This window comes from Amphibalanus amphitrite, unplaced genomic scaffold, assembly GCF_019059575.1.
Source record: "Amphibalanus amphitrite isolate SeventyFive unplaced genomic scaffold, NRLGWU_Aamphi_draft 000032F_arrow, whole genome shotgun sequence".
Taxonomy (NCBI): domain Eukaryota; kingdom Metazoa; phylum Arthropoda; class Thecostraca; order Balanomorpha; family Balanidae; genus Amphibalanus; species Amphibalanus amphitrite.
Genome location: NW_024881528.1, coordinates 833,527 through 857,991, shown reverse-complemented (window position 1 = coordinate 857,991; position 24,465 = coordinate 833,527). Strand labels below are relative to the sequence as shown.

Below are 24,465 nucleotides of genomic sequence, written 5' to 3'. Positions count from 1 at the left end.
TTTTCACTCAGTTTTCTAAGCGAACAATTGAGCCTAAAGCACGTGCCTTCTGCTCGGCGCCGGTCGCGGCCCCATCACGTGCACACCGCTGAACCCACCCCCTCGAAAATTTAATACGACAAATAAGTGCACGCGTCCGACTTACAGCGAAAATTTCGCCCCCGTAGCCCTTACCGTTCCCGAGCAATAGCCTGTTGCCGATTCTAGTGTAAACCCTATGGCACACCACGTGAGCACGCGCCACGGGCGCACCCCTGGCCGCATCGTGCCCAAAATTTAATACGACCTGTTGAATGACGTGACCCACGAGTGGTAAAAATTTCACCCTCCTGCGTCAATCGACGGCGCCGTAATAAGCCTTTTAGGGAGTAACCCCGACGGCGGCGGACTTTTTAAGATTTATAAATAGTAGATGTATCATATTGATCCCGCTGAAGGTAGGTACTGCAAGCTTCGTGTTGATACGTCAAGCGGTTTAGAAGATATTGCAGAAAAACTGGAGGGGCTTTGTAAAGCCCCCCCCCCCCAGGCACCATTCAAGCACGGGTTAAACGAAAAAATGTAATTTCTATTCCTAATGCTATTTCATAGACACTTTTTCAACTCCCGCAAGTGTTCACACCATTGAGTCAGCCGCGCGTTATTTCTCGTGACGCTACCTGGTGTTTATCGCCTCGGATCAAACGACGTGCAATTTGGTGACTTTATTTCGAATCCGTTTCTTACCCGTATGGCACACGAAAGGTAAGATATTTGCATTTTTAGGTTTCACACGATGAAGGTCCAGCTATGGAACTCCTTTTCATAAGCAATTCGTTGAATTTGCCCAACCATTTGGATATGAAAAAGTAAGACACATTTCTGAACACAAGCAAATAAATACATCGTCAATAAAATGTAAACAAACCTATTTCTAATTAAACGAATCGATGAGAGATCGACCCATGGCAGTCATAATAGCCTCATAACAGTCATCAAAATAACAAACAAAACATTAAACAGGTACCGCAGAAGCCCCAGATCACATTGCAGCACCGTAACTCCCAGTCAAAGTGAGCCAGGCCCAGGTGGTTACAACCCCTACACACAATGCTATGAACGTTTCACGTTGACTGCAATTGTCGTCGCCCCAGACCACCCTTCTCGGCGTCAGTCGCTAGGTCTACAACAAACCGTCTAAGCGCGTGTCACTCCCAGCGCGCGTCGCTCTCGGCGCAGGCAGCTTGGGTGATTGTCGGACTGCCCCCACGCCCCCCAAGGTCTCGCTCAGGCGGTAGAGACTAGAGACTGTCTCCGACGGTGGTGACTAGCTGAGGCGGTAAAGACAGTCTCAGGCGGTAGATGGGATTATCTCCGGCGGTAGACTATCCCTCTCAGGCGGTAGAGACTACAGACGATCTCAGGCGGTAGAGACGATCAGGATGGTCACTAGGGCGATCACGAACCCGGCGGAGCTGAACACGTAGAAACCCAGCATAGCTCGGCGCAGCGGGGAGCCCTGAAACAGATACCAATCAATTAACTACCTACTCACAAGAGTGATGAGAACGGCTCTTTTTTCTTATCTACTTACATTAAAAGAGAACCCTTAGATATCAAATTATAGCGAGATGCTGAAAAATATCTAAATACATCCTCAAAGAAATATTTTGGTTGTACTAACACCGGAGTAAATTATCGTTGCCAACTATTCAGCCATCTATTCTTTTCCAAAGAAAAGTTTTGAGTTGTGTTGGTTGCTTACCGGCGCCTCTGTCTTGACCAGGGCATCCGTGTCCGGGGCCACCTGCGGGCTGCCCGGGAGGTCCGGGCTGCTGCATCTGTCCGTTATCTGCCGGAATGAGCGCAAACTGACCTGTTATGGGGTACATATAACATAGCGTAGTGACTAACGATGATAGACATCACTCGAAAAAGAAATATACGGCTGTCCTTATATTGTACCCATTGCACTTAATTCAAATAATACCAGCGATTATGTAGGTACGGAACGATTTTTAAGTTAAAAAAATATCCGCAGCCTGCCGTCGTGGCACTGACCAGCAGCAGGACAGAGATGACCAGGTGCACAATGACGGCGGCCACCACCACCCAGAACCAGTAGTCGGGCAGCATGATCTTGGCCAGCTTCTGGGCCAGCAGGAGCGCGGTGACGGCCAGCAGGTAGGCCGACACGCCGCCGATCCGGTGCCCCCAGGCGAACAGCGGACGCAGCCGGTGGTCCGGGTGCGGCCGCAGCGCGGCGCCAAACACCTGCACGATGGTGAGCACTGGGGGAACGAACAGCAGAGGTGAGCGGTGAGCACTGGGGGAACGGACAGCAGAGGTGAGCACTTAACACTGGGGGAACGGACTAGAGATGTCAATCAGATACCAACTTTTTGGTATACCGATACCAAACCGATACCAACTCGGTATTTGGTATTTCAATCCTAATGTGTTTGGTATTTTGTTGGTATCATGAACCCTCGCTAATGTTTAAGAGGCTAAGAAATCGGTAAAAAAGTTGGTATTTTCCTCATGTTCCCAAGTTGGTTTGGTTTCCTTATTTCTCCACGGTTTTGGTTGGTATTTGGTTTGGTATCGGTATTCCGATTTTCCGTAATTGACATCACAAGAACGGACAGCAAAGGTGAGCGGTGAGCACAGGGAAAAGGACGCCAGAGGTGAGCACTGAGCACTGGGGGACGGGACAGAAGAGATGAGCACAATGGGGGAAAGGACAGCAGAGGTGAGCACTGAGCATTGCGGAACGGACAGCAAAGGTGAGCACTGGCCGGATCAAGCAACAAAGGTGAGCAGTGACACTGACGGAATTACGGGACAGTAGAGATGAGCACTGGTGGAACATAGAATAAAGCATTGAAGTTGTATCACTTGACGGCGAAGCCCTGGGAAGGTGTTTCAAGAAGGAAGCGTTTAAGAAGATATGGAGACGGAGGACGGGAAAATTAATATGTTTGATAGACCTGGTGATCTGAAAAATCAGTGATTAAAAAGCAATGTAAATTAAATCATGAAACGCTATTTTGAATTCTAAAACATCCGTAAATCATGGAATATACCCATATACCTAAAGCAAAATTGCAACGATTCTAGCCGGTCCACAAGATGCAACAACAAATGCACCGCATTGCACGTTGGCAGTGAGTGCATAAAGATCTATCAATTGATCATCATTACTCACGGAACACGACGAATCCAACAATGTTGTGGCTGTGGTCAAAATCCAGGCCTCCTAGCTGGGCGCTGATTAGGGCAAATCCAATCCAGGTGCACAGCGCCGTCATAACCATCAATGCGCGGTGAATCTGCAAACAGGCAATACAGTTGCTAAAAAGATATTAGCCATTTTCACGACGAGCTATCCGGCGAGTGCACCTAATTTGACCAAATCTGCACCTAATCTCTTTTACAGCAAATATCTTTATTTCATGAATTTATTTCAGTGTTTTAATCGATGATAGGGTAGCCTGGGGCAAGACGCCCCAGATAATTTATGTTGCTACATAACTTTTGTCCCACATGACCTGGAAGGCTAAATTTGTGCTCAATGCGTTCTTTGGACATTTTACTTTAAATTTCACCCCTCAAATTATTTCACCTATGATCGGACTCCCAGCTAGGAAGCGATTTGTGAAGCAACTGCAAATGGGGCATTTTGCCCCAGCCCCAGGGCAAAACGCCCCACGGCCTGGGGCAAGAAGCCCCATACTCTAGATTAAAGATTAAACATGGTAGTTGGCTAAATCTTATATGAGAGGTCCGTTAGACCTCTGGAGGCACGGCACTGAAGTTAGCACATTCCATCCTGTCAGGTGTTCAGCTATGACACTATTGTATGAGCAGGTTTTTCACCTGCCTCAAAGGACCAAATGATAAATTATTGCAATGCAAATGTTTACAGAATACTTCCTTTGCCATCCAGTTGCTGAGAAAAATAAACATAAAGGCAAAGAAACTTACTGTTCGCCAGCTACCGAACATTAGAAAGTGGGTAGCCCGAACAACACATGGGGTAAAACGCCCCATGGGGCTTTTTGCCCCGCGACCTACTGGGGCGTTTTACCCCATCACGTAGTTCGGTCAGAGAACAACGCTTTGCACTCCAGCAAGACATAATTTAACACGAACCAACCCGGCATGATAAGCGTTAGACAATAGTTGTTCAAAATACATAAAAGTCGTTAACCTGATGTGGATCATAAAAGAACGCCATGATGCATAATCTGACAACAAAACATAAAAATCACTCAAAAAACACATTTTTGGCTATATCTCCCGAAAGAGTCAACACAATTTCTTTCCAGTCTGCTCATATAATGATCATATAGTGCACGTTTTATAGAAGAGAGGATGTTTCCCCAGAACTCTGCCAGTTCCGAGAAACATCGGTGAGGCGTTTTACCTCGGCGGGGCGACTTGCCCCGGTCTACCCTACTCTCTGATGATATGACAAAGCAGGCATATAAGCAATTAGTGCAACCCTAGAACAGCTACTAAGAGACACACTAAACCTAATTTGACAAAATCTGCACCTAATCTGCACCAAATGTGCACCAAATGTGTACCAGATGGCCGTCGTGAAAACGGCTACTATCGTTTACATAAACGGCGTTGAAATACACGTTACAGATACCACTTACCGTCACAAGCTGAGATGTGTTTATAGGTGAATAAATATTACTTTTAATAATGCATCAAAGCATAGCACAACGCAAACTATATAAACAATTATAATAAAACAAAAACCATGCGTAAAAATACCTATTTATTATTTAATATTATGTTTTTATTGCCCCCTTCTTCCAGACAGCATATACCTATTACCAATCTAATAAAAACAGCTCGTGTGCTACCATTGGTTACATAAGATTGATAGCTGTAACTAAACTGTGCCCGCGCAGCAGCTTTGATAACTAGGGTATGAAGTATAAATGTACTGAAATTTAGTAAGGTTACAAAATTGGCAAAATACCGCACTGGCGGAGCTCCTTTCCTCCCCCCCCCCCTAGCCCGCCCGATGACATTTGAGATCCCCTCAGAACTTGCTGACATTTGAGCGACGAGTGGCTAATGATCCGATCCCCTCACCGCCTCTGATATCTGAAATCTGCAGATCTCAGATAGTTATCAACGTGTTGATATTTGATCGCCAGCTCACCGTAAACCAGACGTCGGTGCCCAGCACTTTCTTGCCCACCCAGACGCCCCTGAAGAACTGCGCAGAGATGATGCCGATGCCAGAGGTCCCGATCCAGGCGATCAGCATGAACGCTCCGTGGGCTGGTGGCGACGAGCGATATACGATTATAATCGGTAGGGTATAAATAGCAGCTCTGTTCTACGTGGAAACCGCAAGTGGAGACCAAATAACCGTTTATCCATATTCGCCATTTTCGTCCATTCAACTAGACCATTTAACCACACATGTATTAGCATGCCTGTTGCCTAATTGTCTGGATAACACGCATGTCTGCAATGAAAGTGTAATGAAAGTTACACTTTCATTTCATAATGCAAGCGATGTTTGAAAGAAATGCGAAATGCTTGCTTATCAACCATAAATTTTTGCAATGTTAATTGCATACCTACCCAAGAATGAAGAAACACTATAAAATAGCAAGCTAATTGCTAGAATATCATATTCATTGCCAAGTCGACCGAGCGAATGTCACTCCGATGTATCTGAGAACGGTGTGATTTGCGCGACTGCCTACCTTTGATGAGGGCGGGCACGCCGGCGGCCCCGGGGGAGGAGGCGTCGGTCAGGTTCACCGCCGCGGCTGACGCCTCCCGCTTGCTGTGGTGGTAGCGCAGTTTCAGCGACGCGTCTGTAACAGACCGCAGTGCAGAGTCGTGGGCGGCCAGAGCTCCTGACACCTCCAAGGGACAGGGTGGTGTGGTATCGACCAATGAATGGGGGAACCAGGTGCGCGGCTAATTAAGGTGCTATTTCAAAGACACTTTCAGTCTGGGAACTGATAATTAAGACATTCACAATATTTGCAGCCGCATTATGTGTACAAAATTAGCCATCGAAACACTTCAATTCGGTTCAGGTGGAGCGCGGGCGTGCAAAAGTTATGGATGGGACCTACACCCCTGCATATTTAGTAGTCTGTGGTAGGATACAATGGCTAGGTAACGACAGGCAGCCGCCAAATTAACAACAAACACGAATAACTGCCGGGAATTTCATCCAGCCAGGTCAGAGGGTTCAGGCGAATAACAACAGCCTCTGTTTTCGTATAATCATATCATACTGCATGGTAACAGATCATCATGAAGTGGCAATATCTTGAACACACGTTATCGTAACTGCTAGTCACGCCGATATCTTGCGGCACATGACTTGCGCTCATGACTGGAGAATTTTACGGCCTTTGGCCGATAACCTCCCACTGCCACGGGTAGAGTCCATAGGTACCCAGACGACGCCTCAGTGAATTCCGGGCCGTATCTCGGTTCTCTAGCGGAGGGTGGATCATACGTGGCTCTCGAACTTGCTTCAATGTCATGTTCAAATGGAGGCAAGTCATGGCTGACGTCATCAGATACTACAGATAAACGCAGACCCATGAACCTTAAGAGCAAAATAAATAAAAAACATCCGTCTGACTACTATAGTTCATTTTTTTTCAAAACCGGTTTGGCTCCAAGTACGTTCTTCGACTAAGCACGCGTTTTAGCCAGCGAAACGGCCAAAAACTGAACTTGAGAAAATCGAACGTCGCCTTATTTTAACATGTGAATTATTCCCGATAAATTCCATACGTGCTTTTTAGAACTAGACATTAGAACAGTGGTGATGTCATGCTGTGAAACTTTCATTGCAATGTAATGTATACCTACCATAAACAGAACCGTTTACTCGATTCTGACCACGGAAACAGTGAAAACTGAAGCTTTCCTAAAACTTGTCGACATTTGGTGCCACCGTAGGGACATTGGGAGCCAGCTGCCACCAGTGACGTCATCATAGTATGACGATTTTTGAAGATACAATTTCCATGTATTTACCGAACATAATTTGAAACTGAATATTTTACCGGTAAGAAATTATTGACCAGACGCTGATGTTGCCAAAACTCACGTGAGACCTTCGATAATGAACTTGGAGCCAAACCGGTTTTGAAATAAAACGAACTATAACTGTGACCTTGATTTTATGCGAAGAGATTACCTATTACATAAAAACACGATTCACGATAATTGCGTCACTCCTGGCTTGTAAAAGTAGGAAATACCACATGGCGTAAAGTAGCAGTCACACAATGACCGCAATCCAATAACCTCAGCCTAAGTTCGAACTTCGAGTAATCTTGATTCGAACTGGAGGGACTCTGTGGGTGACATTTCCATAGGTCTAAGCTGTTATATGGGTATAGGACTGCAAGTGCAAAAGCGAAAAGGTGTTCGTTTGCAACAGAAGTGGGCGTTTAGAAGCATAAAGTTTGCAACCACTTATGTACATTGTACAAGCACACAAGGCACAGGTTTTGAAGAGTTCAGACATGCATTTGCCATTTGCATATGTGTCACTGGCGCACCATACAACATTTTGTTTCAGACTAAATAAGCGTCGTTTGGACTGATGATATTGAAGACGTTGGCGCTATCTGCTGAGGATCACAGCCGAAGAGCCCAACGGGTTTTCAAGACAATTGTGCAATCAGCCTCTAAGTTAGCCAGCTGCACATGTAAGCATTCATTGCGCCGTTAAAGGGTCCCTCCCACCTTCAAAAAAGTTTATGAATTGGCATGAAAGTGATGTCGCTCGGTTCAGAAAGAGCGAAAACGAATATCTACCAAATTTCACCGAAAAATATTCACCGGTTTTCAAGATATTAGACTTTTACTTTTGTTTACTTTTTGGGATCTCCGCTGTTCCTAGCGGTTTTATTTGGAAGCAATAGTTTGGCAGCTGAAGTGCGGCACTTGTTGCGCGCAAAGCAGCATATACTACCGCGTGCTACAAAACGTTTTAGTCAAACATTTAAAAATCGTTAGATATCTGCGCTGACGTCACACATTCAGAGGGGCATTCCTATGCATTAGCCCCTCTGAATCAAAATGCTGCAATTTTGAAATTCAATATTTCCGATTTAAGGCATTTCTCGATGTTGTGAGTGCCGAAACCGGTAATTGTGAGCCAGGGACCCCATTTTGGCTATCTCAACTCAAATCTAATGTTAAGGTGGGAGGGTCCCTTTAACCAATGTGACAGTCTCGCATTATGAAGACACTTACCAATGGGTCCCGTGGCCACCAGTAAGAAGTGCTCCGCCATCAAGTCGATGGTCATCTGATCTGAAATGATGAGGTCGGCTTCCTGCGTAAATGAGCACATGAAGTACCCATCCTTCTCCCAGGTCTGCACGGCACTGGCGCTCTCCGGATTCTGAAACGCACAAAACGCCCGAAAGATTGTCACATGGTGGTAGAAATAAATGTTTTATTGCATACGGACAATTCTGAAACGTCGTTACGAATCGCCTACGGTCAGTTTGGCTAATAAAATGGTTAGAAAGATTGCACTGATTAATATCGCAATGCCTCGTGTTGGTGCATCAAGCCAAGTAAAATATGTCCATAAAAATGCGCACGTAAGGGGGTGAAAGTTACAAACTTTAAACCTCGAAATAGCAGCGTTGTTCTTACCGCCTCAGACGTTATTTCGCAGTCTCTGCCCGTGTCCACGTTCCTCGCATAGTACACCTTGGGTGGATTATCGGCGCCATTTGCTGCGCAGACAATGACACCGTCGGAGCTCTGCAACACAAACGACAGACATGGACATAGTGCGTTTAGAGGGTACGAGTACACAGTGACAGACACAGATGTGATATGGCCGACATTCGTAAACATCTGTGGGCTGCTTATAACAATGAGCGTTTCTTTGTGATTATTTATGAAAGAAATGTCGAAACCGCTACTCCCCAACAACTTCGTTCACAAGGACGGAACGGAAAGCAGTTTCGAAGCAAACAAAAAAAAAACTAAAAATGCATCCAATGAAAGACGAATAATATGCATTATGCGTTCAACAACTGAAGGTGCAATAGTATAATATTGAATGCATGAAGCTGACCTCTTTGCAGTTGGCGCCTAATGTTCTAAAGCAGTAGTGGTGCTCGCAATTTTCACTATTATAATAGGTAATTGACAGTTTGACACGAGTGATAACTATCTCTTTCCATTGTGATCCCAGAAATTTGGAAGCTCCCTTCCGCTGGCGCCGAACTCCATGTCCTCCACTCAGCCCTCACCATCTTGTTGTCAGTCGAGAAGCCGACGGCAGCGTAGGTGTCATCCTGGCCGGCGGCCATCAGGCGCATCTTGAACTCGGCGCCGTCAGTGACGTAGGTGAAGAGGACGTCGCACTGCTTGGTGGCCTCGCAGCCGGCCGGCGCTCCGAAGCAGCCGTACTCGGCCGCGGAGCAGCCGGCGTACACCTCCTCGGCGCTGCTGGCCACGCTCTCCTGCACAGGCGTCAAATGATTGTAATTAAATCGGGCTACAGCCATTTGCGACGTCATAATGTCAGCACTCACTTATACATGGATAGAAGCACAACAAAACACTTAACTTTGATTGGTCAAAATGCATAGCAATAGCCAAACACTGAATCATTTCATGTAAGCATTAATTTAGCCAGTTGACATGCAGTCGTATATCTTCCAGTCCAGCCCGATCAGATCCATCACAATGTCTGGCTAATATTAAACCATAAAACGTCGGCATCTATTTGTCATGTATGCGCCTGCCGGCACGGTATACCTGGAGCGGCGCGGCGCGGAGCGTGTTCCTGGTAGCCGTGACCACCGTGATCGGCTCGGAGTGCACATTCTCCCACCAGGTGCGGTAATCGGCCACTACAGTCGCCACGAACCGGACCGGGCCACTGGAGTTGGCCGCGCTCCAGGTCACCTCCAGACTGTCCCGGCTCGTGGGCGTGCTGTGCGTCAGCGCGCTCTGCAACAGAGGGATCGGCACTCAGCGCGCTCTCCTCCGTTCCGTCGCTTCCATCCTCAGGAAACTGAAATCCTTCTCCTCTACGCCGCAACCCCCACTCCGGGCTGGACAGGCACCTTTATCTCATGCGGGCTGCTCCCTTGAAGCGGCACCGCTGCTCCCGAAGGAGCGCACCCCGTAGCCGGGTGCAGAGAGTGCTTCGGGGCTGGTCGGCCTGTCTATTCGGATGGGCTCAGCCCCGGCGACTCTCTAGGGTGTCTGCCCAGACCAATGTCTCCCCCTAATTCCTAGCATCCTTTCGGCTCTGAAATTGTCTTGTCAGACCGAAAGGGCCTAACCCAACAAAACAAAACAAAACAAACAAACAGCGCGCTCTGCAACAGAGGGATCGGTACTCGGCGTACTCTGCAACAGAGCGATCGGTACCCAGCGCGCTCTGCAACAGAGGGATCGATGCTCGGCGCGTTTTGCAACACACACAGGGACGTATAAGGGCGTTTTTGCAAGTAGTGTGGGCGACGGTTGGAATAAGCGAGCTCTGTTTTGTAAACCGCTATCTAGCCCGCAGTCGAAACTATTGCAGCAGTATATATTTACTCGCATATAATAGCCGTTTTCACGACGGCCATTTCACACACATTGAGGGTGGCGATTTCAACGAACGCTGGGGATGTTTTGTGAGACTGTTTAACGAGCTTGAGTGATATCTGTCGATATGTTGAGAAAAATCGAAGTGTTTGGTTGATGGATTGACTGTGTGTATTTTCGGTCGTAAATAAACATAGCTTAAGTGAAAAATGTGGTACACATTTAGCAGATTAGCTGCAGATTTGGTCAAATTAGGTTAATTGCATTTCTTAAGTTATCAGTTTGGGCTGCACAGATGCTTAAATGTCTCATTTAAAAAAACAAAATCAGATATTATTTTCGATTAAAACACTGAAATAAATTCATGATACGAAGATATTTATTGTAAAAGAGATTTGGTGCAGCTTTGGTCAAGGTGCATTCGCCAGATCGCCCGCTGTGAAAACAGCTAATATAGCGTTTCTGTGAAGAGACCCGCGATGTGTTGGAGGCCTAACGAATCCCAAATGATATAACAGACTCTATTCGAGCACGGTGGAGAGTGACGTCATGAACACTTGTTCACTTTTTCACCGCTAGCACTTTCGATGGCTTGGCATAAAGACAACAGGCTCGACAAATGTTATCGTTATCTTGTTTACATCATGCGTCAATTCGTTTTACCGATTAGCTTAAAGTTGCTTTCTGCGGTCACAGGAGAAATCAAGACTATCAACCCCTGTGTCAGTTAATTTATGCCCGTGAGGGAGTTTATCATGCATATCTCACCGACTGCAGAGAGGTACGCACTTGTGTCTGTCTGTACTATCTTGCGTTCCTGTTGCTACGCTACCAATGTTAGCTCCGATGTTTCGTGAGTAAATACAAGCCACTGACGGGGCGTTACGAGTTACGTGCCTGTGGCCGGTGCAGCTCAGATTTGTACGTACCTGTGGATGACAGCAGCTGCAGAGTGTTACAGCTGAGAGTGTTGCAGCTCAGAGTGTTACAGCTCAGAGTATTACAGCTTAGAGTGCCACAGCTAAGAGTGTTACAGCTTAGAGTGCAAGAGCCAGCAAGTGTTATGCACCTGTGGCGGTTAGTGGTTACAGCTCAGAGTGTTACGCATCTGTGACTGGTTACAGCTCAGAGTGTTACGCATCTGTGACTGGTTACAAGTCGACGTGTTTGTTGTGTCCGTGCGTATTGTGGGAACTGTGCAGCGAATTAGTTGAACCATGACTGTTGCGTTCGTGGCGCATAAGTGACGTTGTCCATTTCCCATGCGTGCTGAGGCAATATACCGGCTGAAGTGACACGTGGCTGTGGACTGCGAGATTCGTGGCGGCGGTACGAATGTTACGGGCGACTACGGGCACAACAAGTTTGGCGACGAGGATTTTGTGAACGGCTACGAACTGTTTTCTTGATTTCTGCTGCAAGATGGACGCTTTCTCAGCGTCGGGGCCGCCGCCGTTCCTGCCCACCCCTGGTGACCCACCGATTCCGTGGGTTCACTGGCTGCCACTGTTTCGGAATTTCCTCCTAGCCGTTGGGGGCGAGGATTTCAGTGAAGCCCGCCAACGTGCCCTACTTTTGCACTGCTTGGGCATAGAGGGACAGCGTATCTACCATTCCCTGCCTGAAACCGTGAAGCTGGAGGGGGAGACATTGTTGGAGCAAACAATTCGTGCCCTGGACAGTTTTTCCGGCCCAGGACCAATGTGGTGGCAGAACGATACAAGTTCAGGTATCGTGCCCAGAATCCTTCTGAAACAACTGCGCAGTGGGTAAGCTCACTGAGGCAGCTTGCCTCTACATGTGACTATGGCGACAGAGTGGATGAATTCGTGCGCGATCAAATTGTCGAAAAGACAAGCTCTTCTCGTCTCCGTCAACGACTTCTTCTGGAACACGACTTGGACCTGCAGAAGACCCTGACCATTGCCGAGACAGTGGAAACTGCTGAGCGGGAGGCTTTGGTCATGCAGCAGGGGGTGGCCTCTGCCAGGCCATCATCGCGTCCGGTAGCTCCTGTGGTCAGCGCTGTGCAACCTCGCCAGGGGCAGGGAGCTGTCCCTAGGCGTTCAACCTACCAGTCTTCTGGTGTTGGTGCTGGTGCTCGACCTGCTCCACCGGCTACACCACTTGCAAGTAAGGGGGCTGTTCCCGACCCCACCTGTTTCTGCTGTGGGGGCCCTCACCTGGCTCGGTCGAAGGAGTGTCCGGCTAGGCGGGCGAGATGCCACAAGTGCGGTAAGATAGGGCATTTTGCCAGTGTCTGCCGGGGAAAGAGGGCTGTGGCTGGTGTCAATGCTGTTTCCGCCACCATCATGACTGTGAATCATGGACGTTTGCATGTACCTGTGGTGCTCGGTGGCAGGTCTCAGCCCATGGTGGTTGACACAGGCTCCCCGGTGTCCATGGTACCATGGCACTGGGTGAAGGACAAAGAGGTGAAACCTACTACTAGTCAGTTCCAGGCATATGGTGGCTCTGTACTGCAGGTTCTTGGCACGTGTGATGTAGACATGGAATGTAGGGGCGTCCGCAGCTGTGTCAGTGTGTACGTGGTGCCACATGGGTGTGCCATAATGGGTCTTGACCTGATGCAGAAATTCAATGTCAATGTTGTGGCTAACGAGGTGTGCAATCTCACTGGTCCTGCTGAGCAAGGTGCCCCAGTGGGGGCTGCTGCCTATCCAGGCACCTCTTCAGCTGATGTCCCACCTGATATCCCAGTGATCCAGGGTTACCAGCACAAGGTAACTGTCAACCCAGCTGTGAGCCCTGTTCGTCAGCCTCTCCGCCGCCTTCCACTAGCTATCCGCGAGGAGGTGAGTGCTCGCCTATCAGAGCTGGAGAATGCTGGTGTGATTGAACGTGTCCACGCTAGCCCGTGGGTCTCACCGATTGTGGTTGGGCGAAAGCGTAATGGCCAGATTAGACTGTGTGTGGATCTACGTCAGGTGAACCGAGCCGTAGTGACCGACGGTTACCCTATTCCCCACATGGAGGAAATCCTTCACCGCCTACAGGGTTCTAAGGTATACTCAGTGATAGATCTGAAGGATGCCTACCACCAGGTTGATCTGCACCCTGACTCTCGTGACTTAACTACGTTCATTACCCATGATGGACTGTTCCGGTACACCCGCTGTCCGTTCGGGTTGGCTTCGAGTGGCCCAGCGTTCCAAAGTATCATGTGTGACATGTTGAAGGGTGTCAAGGGGGTCGAAGTGTATTTGGATGACATTGTAGTTCATGGTGCCAGTAAGGAGGAGCACGATCGGCGCGTGTCTAAGGTTCTTTCTGTTCTTCGCAGTCACAAGGTGAAGGTGAACGAGGCCAAAAGCGTGTACGGGGTGTCATCCATCTCCTTCCTGGGTCTCCGAGTCTCGTGTAACTCGGTGCAGCTGGACCCGGAGAGGATCGCTCCACTTCTGAAGGCCGAGTCTCCGGACAGCCCGGCGAAGCTTCGCTCATTCCTGGGTTCCGTGAGTTTTTACGCACGTTTCATTCCAGGGTTTTCAACCTTGGTTGAACCGTTGCGAGCGCTTCTCCGTCAGGACGAGTTTCAGATGACAAAAGAGGCAGTCGAGCTTGTCACTCAGGTCAAGGCTAGGATAGCTCGGTCCCCCTCACTGGCTTTGTTCGACCCCGCGCTTCCTACGGTAGTTACTACTGACGCCAGTGAGGTGGGTTTGGGGGCATACCTAAGTCAGATATGTGGGCAGGAGGAGCGTGTCATCGCTTATGCGTCCCGAGTGCTGTCCTCCGCCGAGCGGTCGTACTCGGCTGTCGAGAAGGAAGCACTCAGTGCCGTGTGGGCGGTCGAGAAGTGGCATGCGTTCTTGTGGGGACGTAGATTCTTGCTTCGAACAGATAACCAGGCGCTGATAACCATCTTCGGTCCGAAGGGATCCAACCGTGCGGGGCGCAGAATAGCGAGATGGGAAGCGCGACTAATGACCTATTCTTTTGATGTGTCGTACCTGAAGTCGGCTGATAATGCTGTGGCCGACGGGTTGTCTCGTATGCCTGTGGCTGATGACTCATGGTGGGATGATGATGAAGTGGAGATCGCTCTCATCTGTGGACAGGCAGCTGTTACACGGGACGAGTTGCGGTCGGCAGCAGCCGCCGATGAGCACTTCCAGGCGGTGATTTCCGCGGTGCAGTCAGGACGGTGGCCGCACTCGAGGGATGTTCCGCCGCAGCTCAGGGCATACCATCAGGTCAGGTACGAGCTCAGTTGTGCCGACTCATTGTTGTTCAGGGGCCACAGGCTGGTGGTGCCCTCTGCCCTCCGTAAGCGTTTGTTCGATTTGGCTCATGAGGGACATCAGGGCCAAGTCCGTACCAAGCAGCGCCTCCGCGAGAAGTACTGGTGGCCGAACATGGACCGCGAGGTTGAGCACGGTCTCGCGGAGTGTTCGCTTTGTGCCGCTCACAGTAAGTCCAGCGTTCCATGTTCGCCTCCTCTCCAGCCGATTCCGCTGCCGGAGGGAGCGTGGCGTGACCTGCAGCTGGACATTATTGGGCCGCTGTCTGGTGGTCATCCTCAGTACCGGTTCGGTCTGGTGCTTGTGGACCGATACAGTCGCTGGCCAGAGGTAGCGTTCACGCCTAGCGCTACGTCTGCGTCTGTTATCGATTTCTTGGAAGGTGTGTTCGCTAGAGAGGGCTTCCCGGAGCGTCTGCACACTGACAATGGTTCTCAGTTCTGTTCGGAGGAATTCCAGCAGTTCCTGAGAGCAGGCGGCATTCGCCACTTGAGGAGCTCACCGTACTCTCCACAAACCTGTGGAATGGTGGAGCGCCTAAATCGTACTGTGAAAGATGCAGTGGCCACGTCACGAGTACTGGGACAGTCTGTGGCGACGTACGTTCGTACTTTCCTGATGAGTTATCGGGCGACTCCTCACCCCGGTACCGGTCAGTCCCCGTTTCAGTTGCTCAGGGGCCGCGGTATGCGCACGCCTCTGGATGTGATGTCTCCGGAGCGGGCGGAGGACGCGCCGGTGCGCGAGCACGCCAAGAAGTACCAGCGTGCCTACCAACAGCGGTACGATCGTAACAGCCGCCGACGGCTCCCGAGTTGGCGACCAGGAGATTGGGTTAGGGTCAGAGTCCCGACCGGGAAAGGTCGTGAGTACGGCCCGCCGGTGCGGGTAGCACGGCAGACCGGGCCCGTCAGTTATAGGTTAGTTAACGGCGAGAGAGTCCACGCGCGACGACTGGTATCAGCGGGCGCTCCGCTTGTGACCTCCCAAGCTCCGTGGGATCCATTCTTGACTGTGGCTGATGGAAATGATTCCGCTATGTGTGATGCCTTGCCTCCGCAGTCAGTACCTGTTCTGAGGCGCAGTGCCCGGGCGAGAAGGCCTCCCGCTAGGTATTCGCCTTAGGGAGCGATGGCAAGTGACTGTGCTGGCATTTGTTATGCGGGGGAGGGTGTTGTGTCCGCGCGTATTGTGGGAACTGTGCAGCGAATTAGTTGAACCATGACTGTTGCGTTCGTGGCGCATAAGTGACGTTGTCCATTTCCCATGCGTGCTGAGGCAATATACCGGCTGAAGTGACACGTGGCTGTGGACTGCGAGATTCGTGGCGGCGGTACGAATGTTACGGGCGACTACGGGCACAACAGTGTTACGCACCTGTGGCTGGTTACAAGTCGACGTGTTACGCACCTGTGGCTGGCCGGAACAGTCGATCAGGTGTGTATCGGAGCTCGCCGTGAACCGTCCGAGCGGCGTCGGGTCGTCGCCGGCGGCGGCGCGCGCCTGCAGCAGCACCCCTCGGAAGGGCTGCTCGCCGCTGAGCGTCACCCGCCACTGGCCGGCCGGCTCGGCGGCGCGGGCGGCCAGACGGAACGGCGCCGGCCCCGGCTGAGGCTTGTGGGAGCCGTGCCGCGGCCGCAGGCTGCTGCAGACGGCGCCGTCTCCCGGAGCGCCCTCCGGCAGGGCGCGTCCGGGCACCGCCAGTGCCGTCACCGCCACCAGCAGACATAGGGCACGACCCGAGCCTGAAACTGCGCACATCCCATCAGCACGTCAGTCGCCCTGTCCCGGTCACGGCCTCAAACGAGCGCCTTTCACCAACTCAATTGTAAGACGGCTCTGCGTTCCGCAAAGCGGTGGTAGATCCGACTTTAGGGTGCAGCCGGTGCTCCATTGTCACCGCGGCGGAATCGACACCTGTGCGCCAGAACGAGCCAGGTGTGCGGCGACTCAGCGCCACCGACCGTGTCCCCCGCATGATTCAATAGGGGCGCACCACGGGCGATCGATGTGCGACCGTATCGACCGTCATCATTAGCAGAACAGTGAGTCTGCACTGGGCGGCCAAACACGCGCCGCAGCCCGCCGGGCTCGGGCTGCTTTGGGACCGTACACCGCCGCGGTGAAAGACGTAACATACAGACGTATCCTTTAGTGACTGGAACAACACAACGTCACTGCAGGTTCCAGGGCTAATGTTCAGCGTTTGGAGCCTTCTTTGGCTGAATGCTCTTTCTAACAGTGTGTTTGGGTAGCCAAAGAGTTGAGGATATCATGTCAATTGCTAAAGTCAAATACCTGAATGATCAGCTGTCACTGAAAACAGGTTTTAGATGTGACAACGATCGATGCAACACTCTGCAGGCCTCCTTTGACCATGTTAAAGGCCTTTGATCTTGTCCTTAGACCTTGTCCTTTGACCTTTTCAAAATTCAAAGGATAGGATATCATGTGTTTTTGAAAGCCAGCGAAAATACGAAAACGCTATGTCGTATGCAGTCCAGTTTTGATCTCGTATGGTAAACGAATTCCCTTCTTTTCGCATTTCACACATGCGCAATGGAGGGGGGGGGGGGGGAGAGGAATTTTGCACACCTATCCTGCTTTTCGCAAATAACTCATGCCGTAATCATTCTATTAACGTCAGCTGTGCAATACCTGCCTAAAATTATATTGTGCATCTTGCCGTGAAAGCAATAAGTAAATCAGTCTACAACGTTTCTAGTAACAGGGGTGTTAATTAAGTACGTACAAAATCCAGCCTGCCGGCGAAGGCCGGTTTTCACCGCCGGACTGGAAGACTGTTCCTCCCGGGTGCCCGCGCTGGACGGTTCCGTCTTTGCATTGCGCTGCTTAACGGTTCTGATTATCTTTTCGCGTCAACCTATCTGCAAAGACTTATAAATGTACACTGTACAGCCAATCTTATGGTAAAAGAAATACGAAAATCAACCGGTAGGGGAGAGTGGGGTGGGTTGTATCAGTTTTTACTCCGAGACCCATAACCTCGTAACTATCCGTGATAAACTCATTATTTCCATACTATCTCCTTCCTTGATTCTTCTGCTTTTTTGTGCAAAGTAACTTTTCCGCTACCTCTACCAGTTTTTCTGCTACGGTCTGCCGAATAGAACAATGTTTTTGATACAACTTGCCCCATGGCTTGGGTGAGTTGTATCACATGGTGGGGTAATTTGTATCACTAGGTATTTCACGTTTCAGGGAGTGTGCTTGCTACTGGTTTTGAACACAACAGCAACATTAAATGGTATTAATACAATGTATATGCTCAAAGGCTTCACTTTTATTAGACCAAGCTCAGGTCAATGCAATCCGAACGAAACATCGAAACGAACGAAACATTAACAGACTAGATGCAAAAGTGGCCCGTTAAGAGCAAAGAAGCCAACACATTGTGCCGAAATGGAACGAGTATTGACTAGCTACCTACAAACGCGAGACAGGGCTTAGCTTTCGCGATCAAAAGCAACATACCCATACATACATACATGTTACAACATACCCCACCCGGCTCTGATACAACATGTACCTCGCCGCCATCTTGGAAAAAAACATCCTCGTGCTCAAAAACAGCGGACAGCTGGAGAAATCCATTTTCACTCACGCAGCCTTAGAACCTACCCTCACCATGGCTACGGAGATCTTTCAAATTCGTGCACATCTAAATGCCCAAAACACACATTTTCTTGCAACTCATTTTTTAGAATGACATTAAAAAAACATAAAATCGGCTCTCAACTCGAGACGCGTCCACCCAGCCACACGACAGAACAGGGAAAGATGGCGCCCGGAAAACCTCGTCGGCTGGTCGTGTCACGAGCGCTATCTATTGGATAAGTTTGGCACAATTCGCCCTGATACAACTTGGACATGATACAACTCTCCCCGCTCTCCCCTAACATCTTGAGTTACGAGGGTGTAAACACAAAATTGTGACTGAGTCGCTTCCCACGTCGGCAGATCCCCGCCTGAACCGGAAGACATTTTACTCTTAGCAGACAATTCTAATTTCCATTATCATGGATGGATTGAATAAAGATTCTCAATATCTACTCAAAAATGTTCGTGCTGTCGGCCAGTAACTTGCTGAGTTATGGGCGTGTAAGCACCAAATAGTCCCTGAGATGAAAAATTTGACCCCGTTTGACCTCATTTGACCTTAACGATATTAAACTAATGTAATGAAATTTGCACACCATAGTTCCCCATCACCCCCACCCTCCCTCCAAATTCCGTCTTATTAGCTTTCATAGGAGGTGAGATCTTGGGGGAAGGATTGGGGGGGGGGGGGGAAATGCCATTGTCATTTTTTGGACTAGTTGAGTTATATTGGCCTTCAGATAGATGAATATTGAACCTGATAATAAAAGATAGGAAATAGGGGAGAGCGGGGAGAGTTGTATCATGTCCAAGTTGTATCAGGGCGAATTGTGCCAAACTTATCCAATAGATGGCGCTCATGACACGACCAGCCGACGAGGTTTTCCGGGCGCCATCTTTCCCTGTTCTGTCGTGTGGCTGGGTGGACGCGTCTCGAGGCGAGAGCCGATCTTATGTTTTTTTAATGTCATTCTAAAAAAATAAGTTGCAAGAAAATGTGTGTTTTGGGCATTTAGATGTGCACGAAATTGAAAGATCTCCGTAGCGGTGGTGAGGGTAGGTTCTAAGGCTGTGTGAGTGAAAATGGATTTCTCCAGCTGTCCGCTGTTTTTGAGCACGAGGATGTTTTTCCAAGATGGCGGCGAGGTACATGTTGTATCAGAGCCGGGTGGGGTATGTTGTAACATGTATGTATGTATGTATGGGTATGTTGCTTTTGATCGCGAAAGCTAAGCCCTGGCTCGCGTTTGTAGGTTCGTTCCATTTCGTCACAATGTGTTGGCTTCTTTGCTCTTAACGGGCCACTTTTGCGTCTAGTCTGTTGATGCTTCGTTCGGATTGCATTGACCTAAGTTTGGTCTAATAAAAGTGAAGCCTTTGAGCATATACATACCTACATTGTATTAACCCCCCTAATGTTGTAGTTATGTTCAAAACCAGTAGCAAGCACACTCCCTGAAACGTGAAATACCTAGTGATACAAATTACCCCACCATGTGATACAACTCACCCAAGCCATGGGGCAAGTTGTATCAAAAACATTGTTCTATTCGGCAGACCGTAGAAGAAAAACTGGTAGAGGTAGCGGAAAAGTTACTTGGCACAAAAAAGCAGAAGAATCAAGGAAGGAGATAGTATGGAAATAATGAGTTTATCACGGATAGTTACAGGCGCGCACACAGGATTTTTGAATGGGGGGGCACGACCTTCGAACTGGCCCCCCCATGCCGAAGGGCCCCCCCCAAAAAAAAATACGGCCCACGGGGCTATATTTCGGTTGGTTTGGAGCTTGAGCAATAGCTTTATCAATGCATGGTAAAACAATTATTTCGGTACCAGCTTAATTTTCAAAACATATATATTTTTACGCTAGCATGTTTTTTTTCTCAAATGCGACTCAGAGCCGGTACATACACCTAATCATCTAATTTATTACGTAAAACATTTCATTAATAAACATTTTTTGCAAGTCCCTCAGAAATCAGCCCCGGGCAGCGACTGACTGCCGGCCGGCCGACCGGCCCCGGGTGCAGCTAGAAGCAGGGGCCGGTCACTGTTTGGCCCGGATGTGTAGGAGCGGGAGCAGCACTCCTTTTTCACGTGTGTTCGCATATTTTTTTTAGGCACATCGACATGAAATGTCATTATATCTAATACGATGCGGGATCACAGACTTGAGATCCAGCTTATAACTTATATTTAATGTTTAACCAATGAATCAACTCAACAGGACTATGTACGATGCATGTCGGACACGTACCCAGAATTTCGCCCAAGAGGGGGTCACCTGCTGGTCACCTGACCCCGGACCCGCGAGTCACCCGGGGGCCCGGGGTCAGCTCAGGCAAGGATGTATCCAGGACCTTTCGATGGGAGGAGAGAGGCACGGTGGGTCCAGTCTCACTGGCAGACGGGTCTCTTTAAAACGGTCTTTGCATGAGAAAATGTGGAAAATCGGCAAGCAAAAGTATCATTTATGCCCGAAGAGTGTGCCTAATGTACACTAATGCCTAATTTACATGGTATTTTACGGGCGAGCGAAGCGAGCGAGCTCCTCAGAGTCACCGGTGTGTGGCGCACTCAGAGGTGCCAGTGAAAGGCCGTCAGATGCGCTGGTGTTGGGTCCTCACAGGCTGGTAAGAGGCCCTCAGAGTCACTGGTACGTGGCCCTCAGAGGCGTCGGTGTGGGGACTCTCAGAGCCGCCGATGTAGGCCCTTAAGATGCGCTGGTGGGGGTCCCTTGGAGGTGGGGCGAGGGGCCTCGTAGTTGCCGTTGTGGGTGCCTTTAGAAACACTGGTGTGGACCGTGTGTCTATCACAGACGGATGTGGAGCCATAGCAGCCAATCCCTCGTTGGCCGTTACTAGGGCCCTGAGCGGCCGGCGAGGTCTCTCAGAAACCGGCATTGGGCATTTATGAAGATAATTGTGGCTACATAGGAGCCAATAACGTCCCCCCACAAGCCCTGTGGTGTCCTTCCGAGTTGAAGTGCGGCCAGCGCGAACCCTCTGCTACCAACTGGCGCCGCAGGGCCCCTCGGTTTCGAAGAAACCCTAAACCCGAGAACGGGCACGTACCCCTCGCTCCCCTGCTATGTCACTGAATCCAAGTGATCAGGGACCCTTTAGGTAATCAGGGGCGTTTCAGATGACCAGGGGTTTTCAATTGATCAGGGGCCCACCAGGTGACCATGGGCCCCTCTGGTAACCAGGCGCCCCTCAAGTAACCAGGGACCCCATCAATAACCAGGGCCCCTCAGTAAACGGGGGCCACTCAGGTAAGTGTAGGAGTCCCGCAGATAACCAGGGCCGGCAAGGTTTCTCAGGTCCGTTTTTGACAAGGCTCTTATTGAGTCAGGTGCGAGCCCTTTGCCATCAGCAGAGGGCCCTTTCAAGCCTTTTGAGGGCCATTTAACGTCTCTTGAGTTCCCATTGAGGCCTTCTAAGGGCCCTTTGAGCAGTCGAGGGGCCTTTGAGGCCTTTTGAGGGCCTCTTGACGTCAGCTGAGGACCGTTGGACGCCAGCTGAGGATCGTTTTTGGGCCTTCTGATGGCCATTAGTCGCCAATGGATGGCCCTCTGACACCAACTGGGGCCCTCTGACACCAGCTAAGGGCACTTTAAGTTTGACGCTAGCTCAGGGCCATCTGACATTAGCGGGGGGCCTCTGACGCTATCTCAAGGCCCTTTGACACTCTTTAAGGCTTTCTGAGGGCCCCTTGAGGTCTTCTAAGGGCCCCTTGAGGCTTTCTACCTCTGACACCAGCTAAGGACCCTTTAGAGCCTTCGGAGAGCCGTTTGACGCAAGGACATGGCCCTCTGACGCCAGCTCAGGGACCTTTGACACCCTTTAAGGCCTTCTGACGTCCGTTTGACGTTAGCTGAGGGCCCTTTGAGGCCATCTGAGGGCCCTTTAAGGCCATCTGAGAGACCTTTTAGGTCATCTGAGGGCCCCTTAAGGCCATCTGAGGGCCCTTTGACACCATCTAAGGGCCCTTTGACACCAGATGAGGGCCCTATGACGCTAACTGAGGGCCCTTTGAGGTCATCTGAGGGCCCTTCGAGGCCATCTGAGGGCCTTTTGAGACCATCTGAGGGCCCTTTAAGGCCATTTGAGGGCCCTTTGTACACGGTCTTCGGTGGTCTAAGGATTAGTTAGAGGCCCATTTGAGGCGGCCGAAGGCCGCCTCAAATGGGCCCCTCTTCCTTCGAGTTGGGCCCCCCAACTCGAATGGGGGGGCACGGGCCCGTGTGCCCCCCCCCTTGTGTGCGCCCTTGGATAGTTACGAGGTTATGGGTCTCGGAGTAAAAACTGATACAACCCACCCCACTCTCCCCTATGTTGAAAAGCGCCCTATCTATCTTTGTTTCAATGAATTAGTCAACTTCGTGCCATTTCTTATTTTTATGAATTTAGTCCGAACCTTTTGATAGGAAGGATTCACAAGGACAGACCCCACTGCTAAGCGAAGCTTGTTGCGGTGACCCTGCCCTCTACCCTGCGATCGCGCAATTCCGGTTCTATGACAGAATTTAGAGTCCAAATTTAACGTGCGCATTGCGCACGCCGCGCACGGTCGGTCCCCTCACTGACTTCGCCTGGCTACGGCCTGCCACCAACCGCAACCATACCTGTCAGGAGGCCCATAAATGTCAAGCGCCCGCCGCGCTTCGAACCCGGACTGTTATAACCGGGAGCGCGTGCTCTCACCACGCGGAATCCAACGCTCTACCAACTGAGCTACTGGACCGGCCATAATATAACTATGTGACAGTGTCATAATAGAAGAGTTAGGAAAACTAGAAATTGTTGAAGATTTGTGTCCTCCTAAGCACGCCTCTCAATTCCTAACCGATACAAGTAAAGTGAAACTATTTTTAATTTGCCCATTTCGATAAACAATTAGGTATATCCTTCAGAGCAGTGTGAAAAAAATCAATCAGCCAAAATCTCACTTTCGCCCGATACCTATACCTCTATAGCAAATGTGGTCAGTGCAGTGAAGGCCATCAGTTCGCCTTACCGTCACATCTGAAGTTTATAAATGGGCCTGGATCAATGGAAACTCGCCGCGTCGGAAACCGGTTAGCAGGCTGTAGAAAATAATGTCTCAAACGTAGAAAGCCGATGTTATTAAAACACCACTAAGTGTCATGAATACCGCCTGTTGCGCAAGATCTCATAGCCACCATTCGGTTGCCAGTGACATTTTATAGAGCCCTTTGTGGTCATACACATATCGGCTAGCATAAATTGCTTAACGATTTCAAGTGAAAGAAAGTATCTGGGTTAATAACCTGAGCTAATGTTTCATTCAGCATATTTGGACAAGGATGAGATCACGCCCCAGGGATGGTTTGGGACGATGCTCTCTGATGAGTGCTAACTGCTAGATATCTGATTTCGAAACGAGGAGGGTGGTAAGGGCTGATCAACAACAACATATGGGCAACACGCTGTTTTACGTCTCATGGCTGCGGCCTCATCCATTTAGCCCTGTTCGCTTAAAAAGAAAACAATTAATAAAATGAAAATACTATGCTCGAATGGGCATCATCCGAGTGTAGATTATTTCAATTTTTCTTAGTTCACTGACAATGTGACAGCAACGATAAAAATGGTACCAAGATATCGTGATTCGCGGTGCTCTACGGAATTTCGTTTTTTTTTTACAAAAGATGTTCCTCCAGACACAAGTCCCCCATTTCCAAAGCACCCCCGCTCTGTTTACCCGGCACTCACCCATGGCGAAGGTGTGTGTCTCCGGTTGTCCGTCAGTCTCGGTGATCTGACCGGCAGCCGCCAGGTATGTGCGCCCTCCGCCGGCGGACTCGCGGGCCCTTCTGATGCCGCGGGCGGTCCGGCGCCGCCGGGGTCCGCGCCGCGCCGCGCGGCGGGGGGCAGCGCGTGCCTCAGGCGACCGCAGGGTCGATAGCAGCCCGACAATCGGCCGTTACACGCCTGGCCATTGAAAAGCAACGGACAGCTTCGCGAAGGCAATTACTATGGAATGC

General features: G+C 49.9%; 1 protein-coding gene across 1 annotated transcript; it reads right to left on the bottom strand.

The window, feature by feature from the left end:
• Nucleotides 1–689: 689 nt before the first annotated feature.
• Nucleotides 690–24,465, bottom strand: LOC122368385 (putative ferric-chelate reductase 1 homolog). The gene is made up of 12 exons (XM_043342279.1): nucleotides 24,194–24,465; nucleotides 16,242–16,582; nucleotides 9,784–9,978; nucleotides 9,273–9,485; nucleotides 8,665–8,775; nucleotides 8,254–8,404; nucleotides 5,721–5,834; nucleotides 5,165–5,286; nucleotides 3,188–3,311; nucleotides 2,041–2,270; nucleotides 1,745–1,831; nucleotides 690–1,498 (listed from the first exon to the last, which is right to left on the bottom strand). The coding sequence occupies exons 1-12, from the start codon at nucleotides 24,195–24,197 to the stop codon at nucleotides 1,400–1,402; spliced, it is 1,791 nt and encodes a 596-aa protein (XP_043198214.1). The 5' UTR covers nucleotides 24,198–24,465; the 3' UTR covers nucleotides 690–1,399.

What these genes read in the sequence shown, in the direction of transcription:
- LOC122368385 (XM_043342279.1), bottom strand. An exon ending in CGTGCCCGCCCTCATCAAAG is followed by an intron (nt 5,287 to 5,720) that starts GTAGGCAGTCGC and finishes CGTCGCCACCAG; the next exon opens with CCCACGGAGCGTTCATGCTG. An exon ending in GCACCGACGTCTGGTTTACG is followed by an intron (nt 3,312 to 5,164) that starts GTGAGCTGGCGA and finishes GCCTGTTTGCAG; the next exon opens with ATTCACCGCGCATTGATGGT.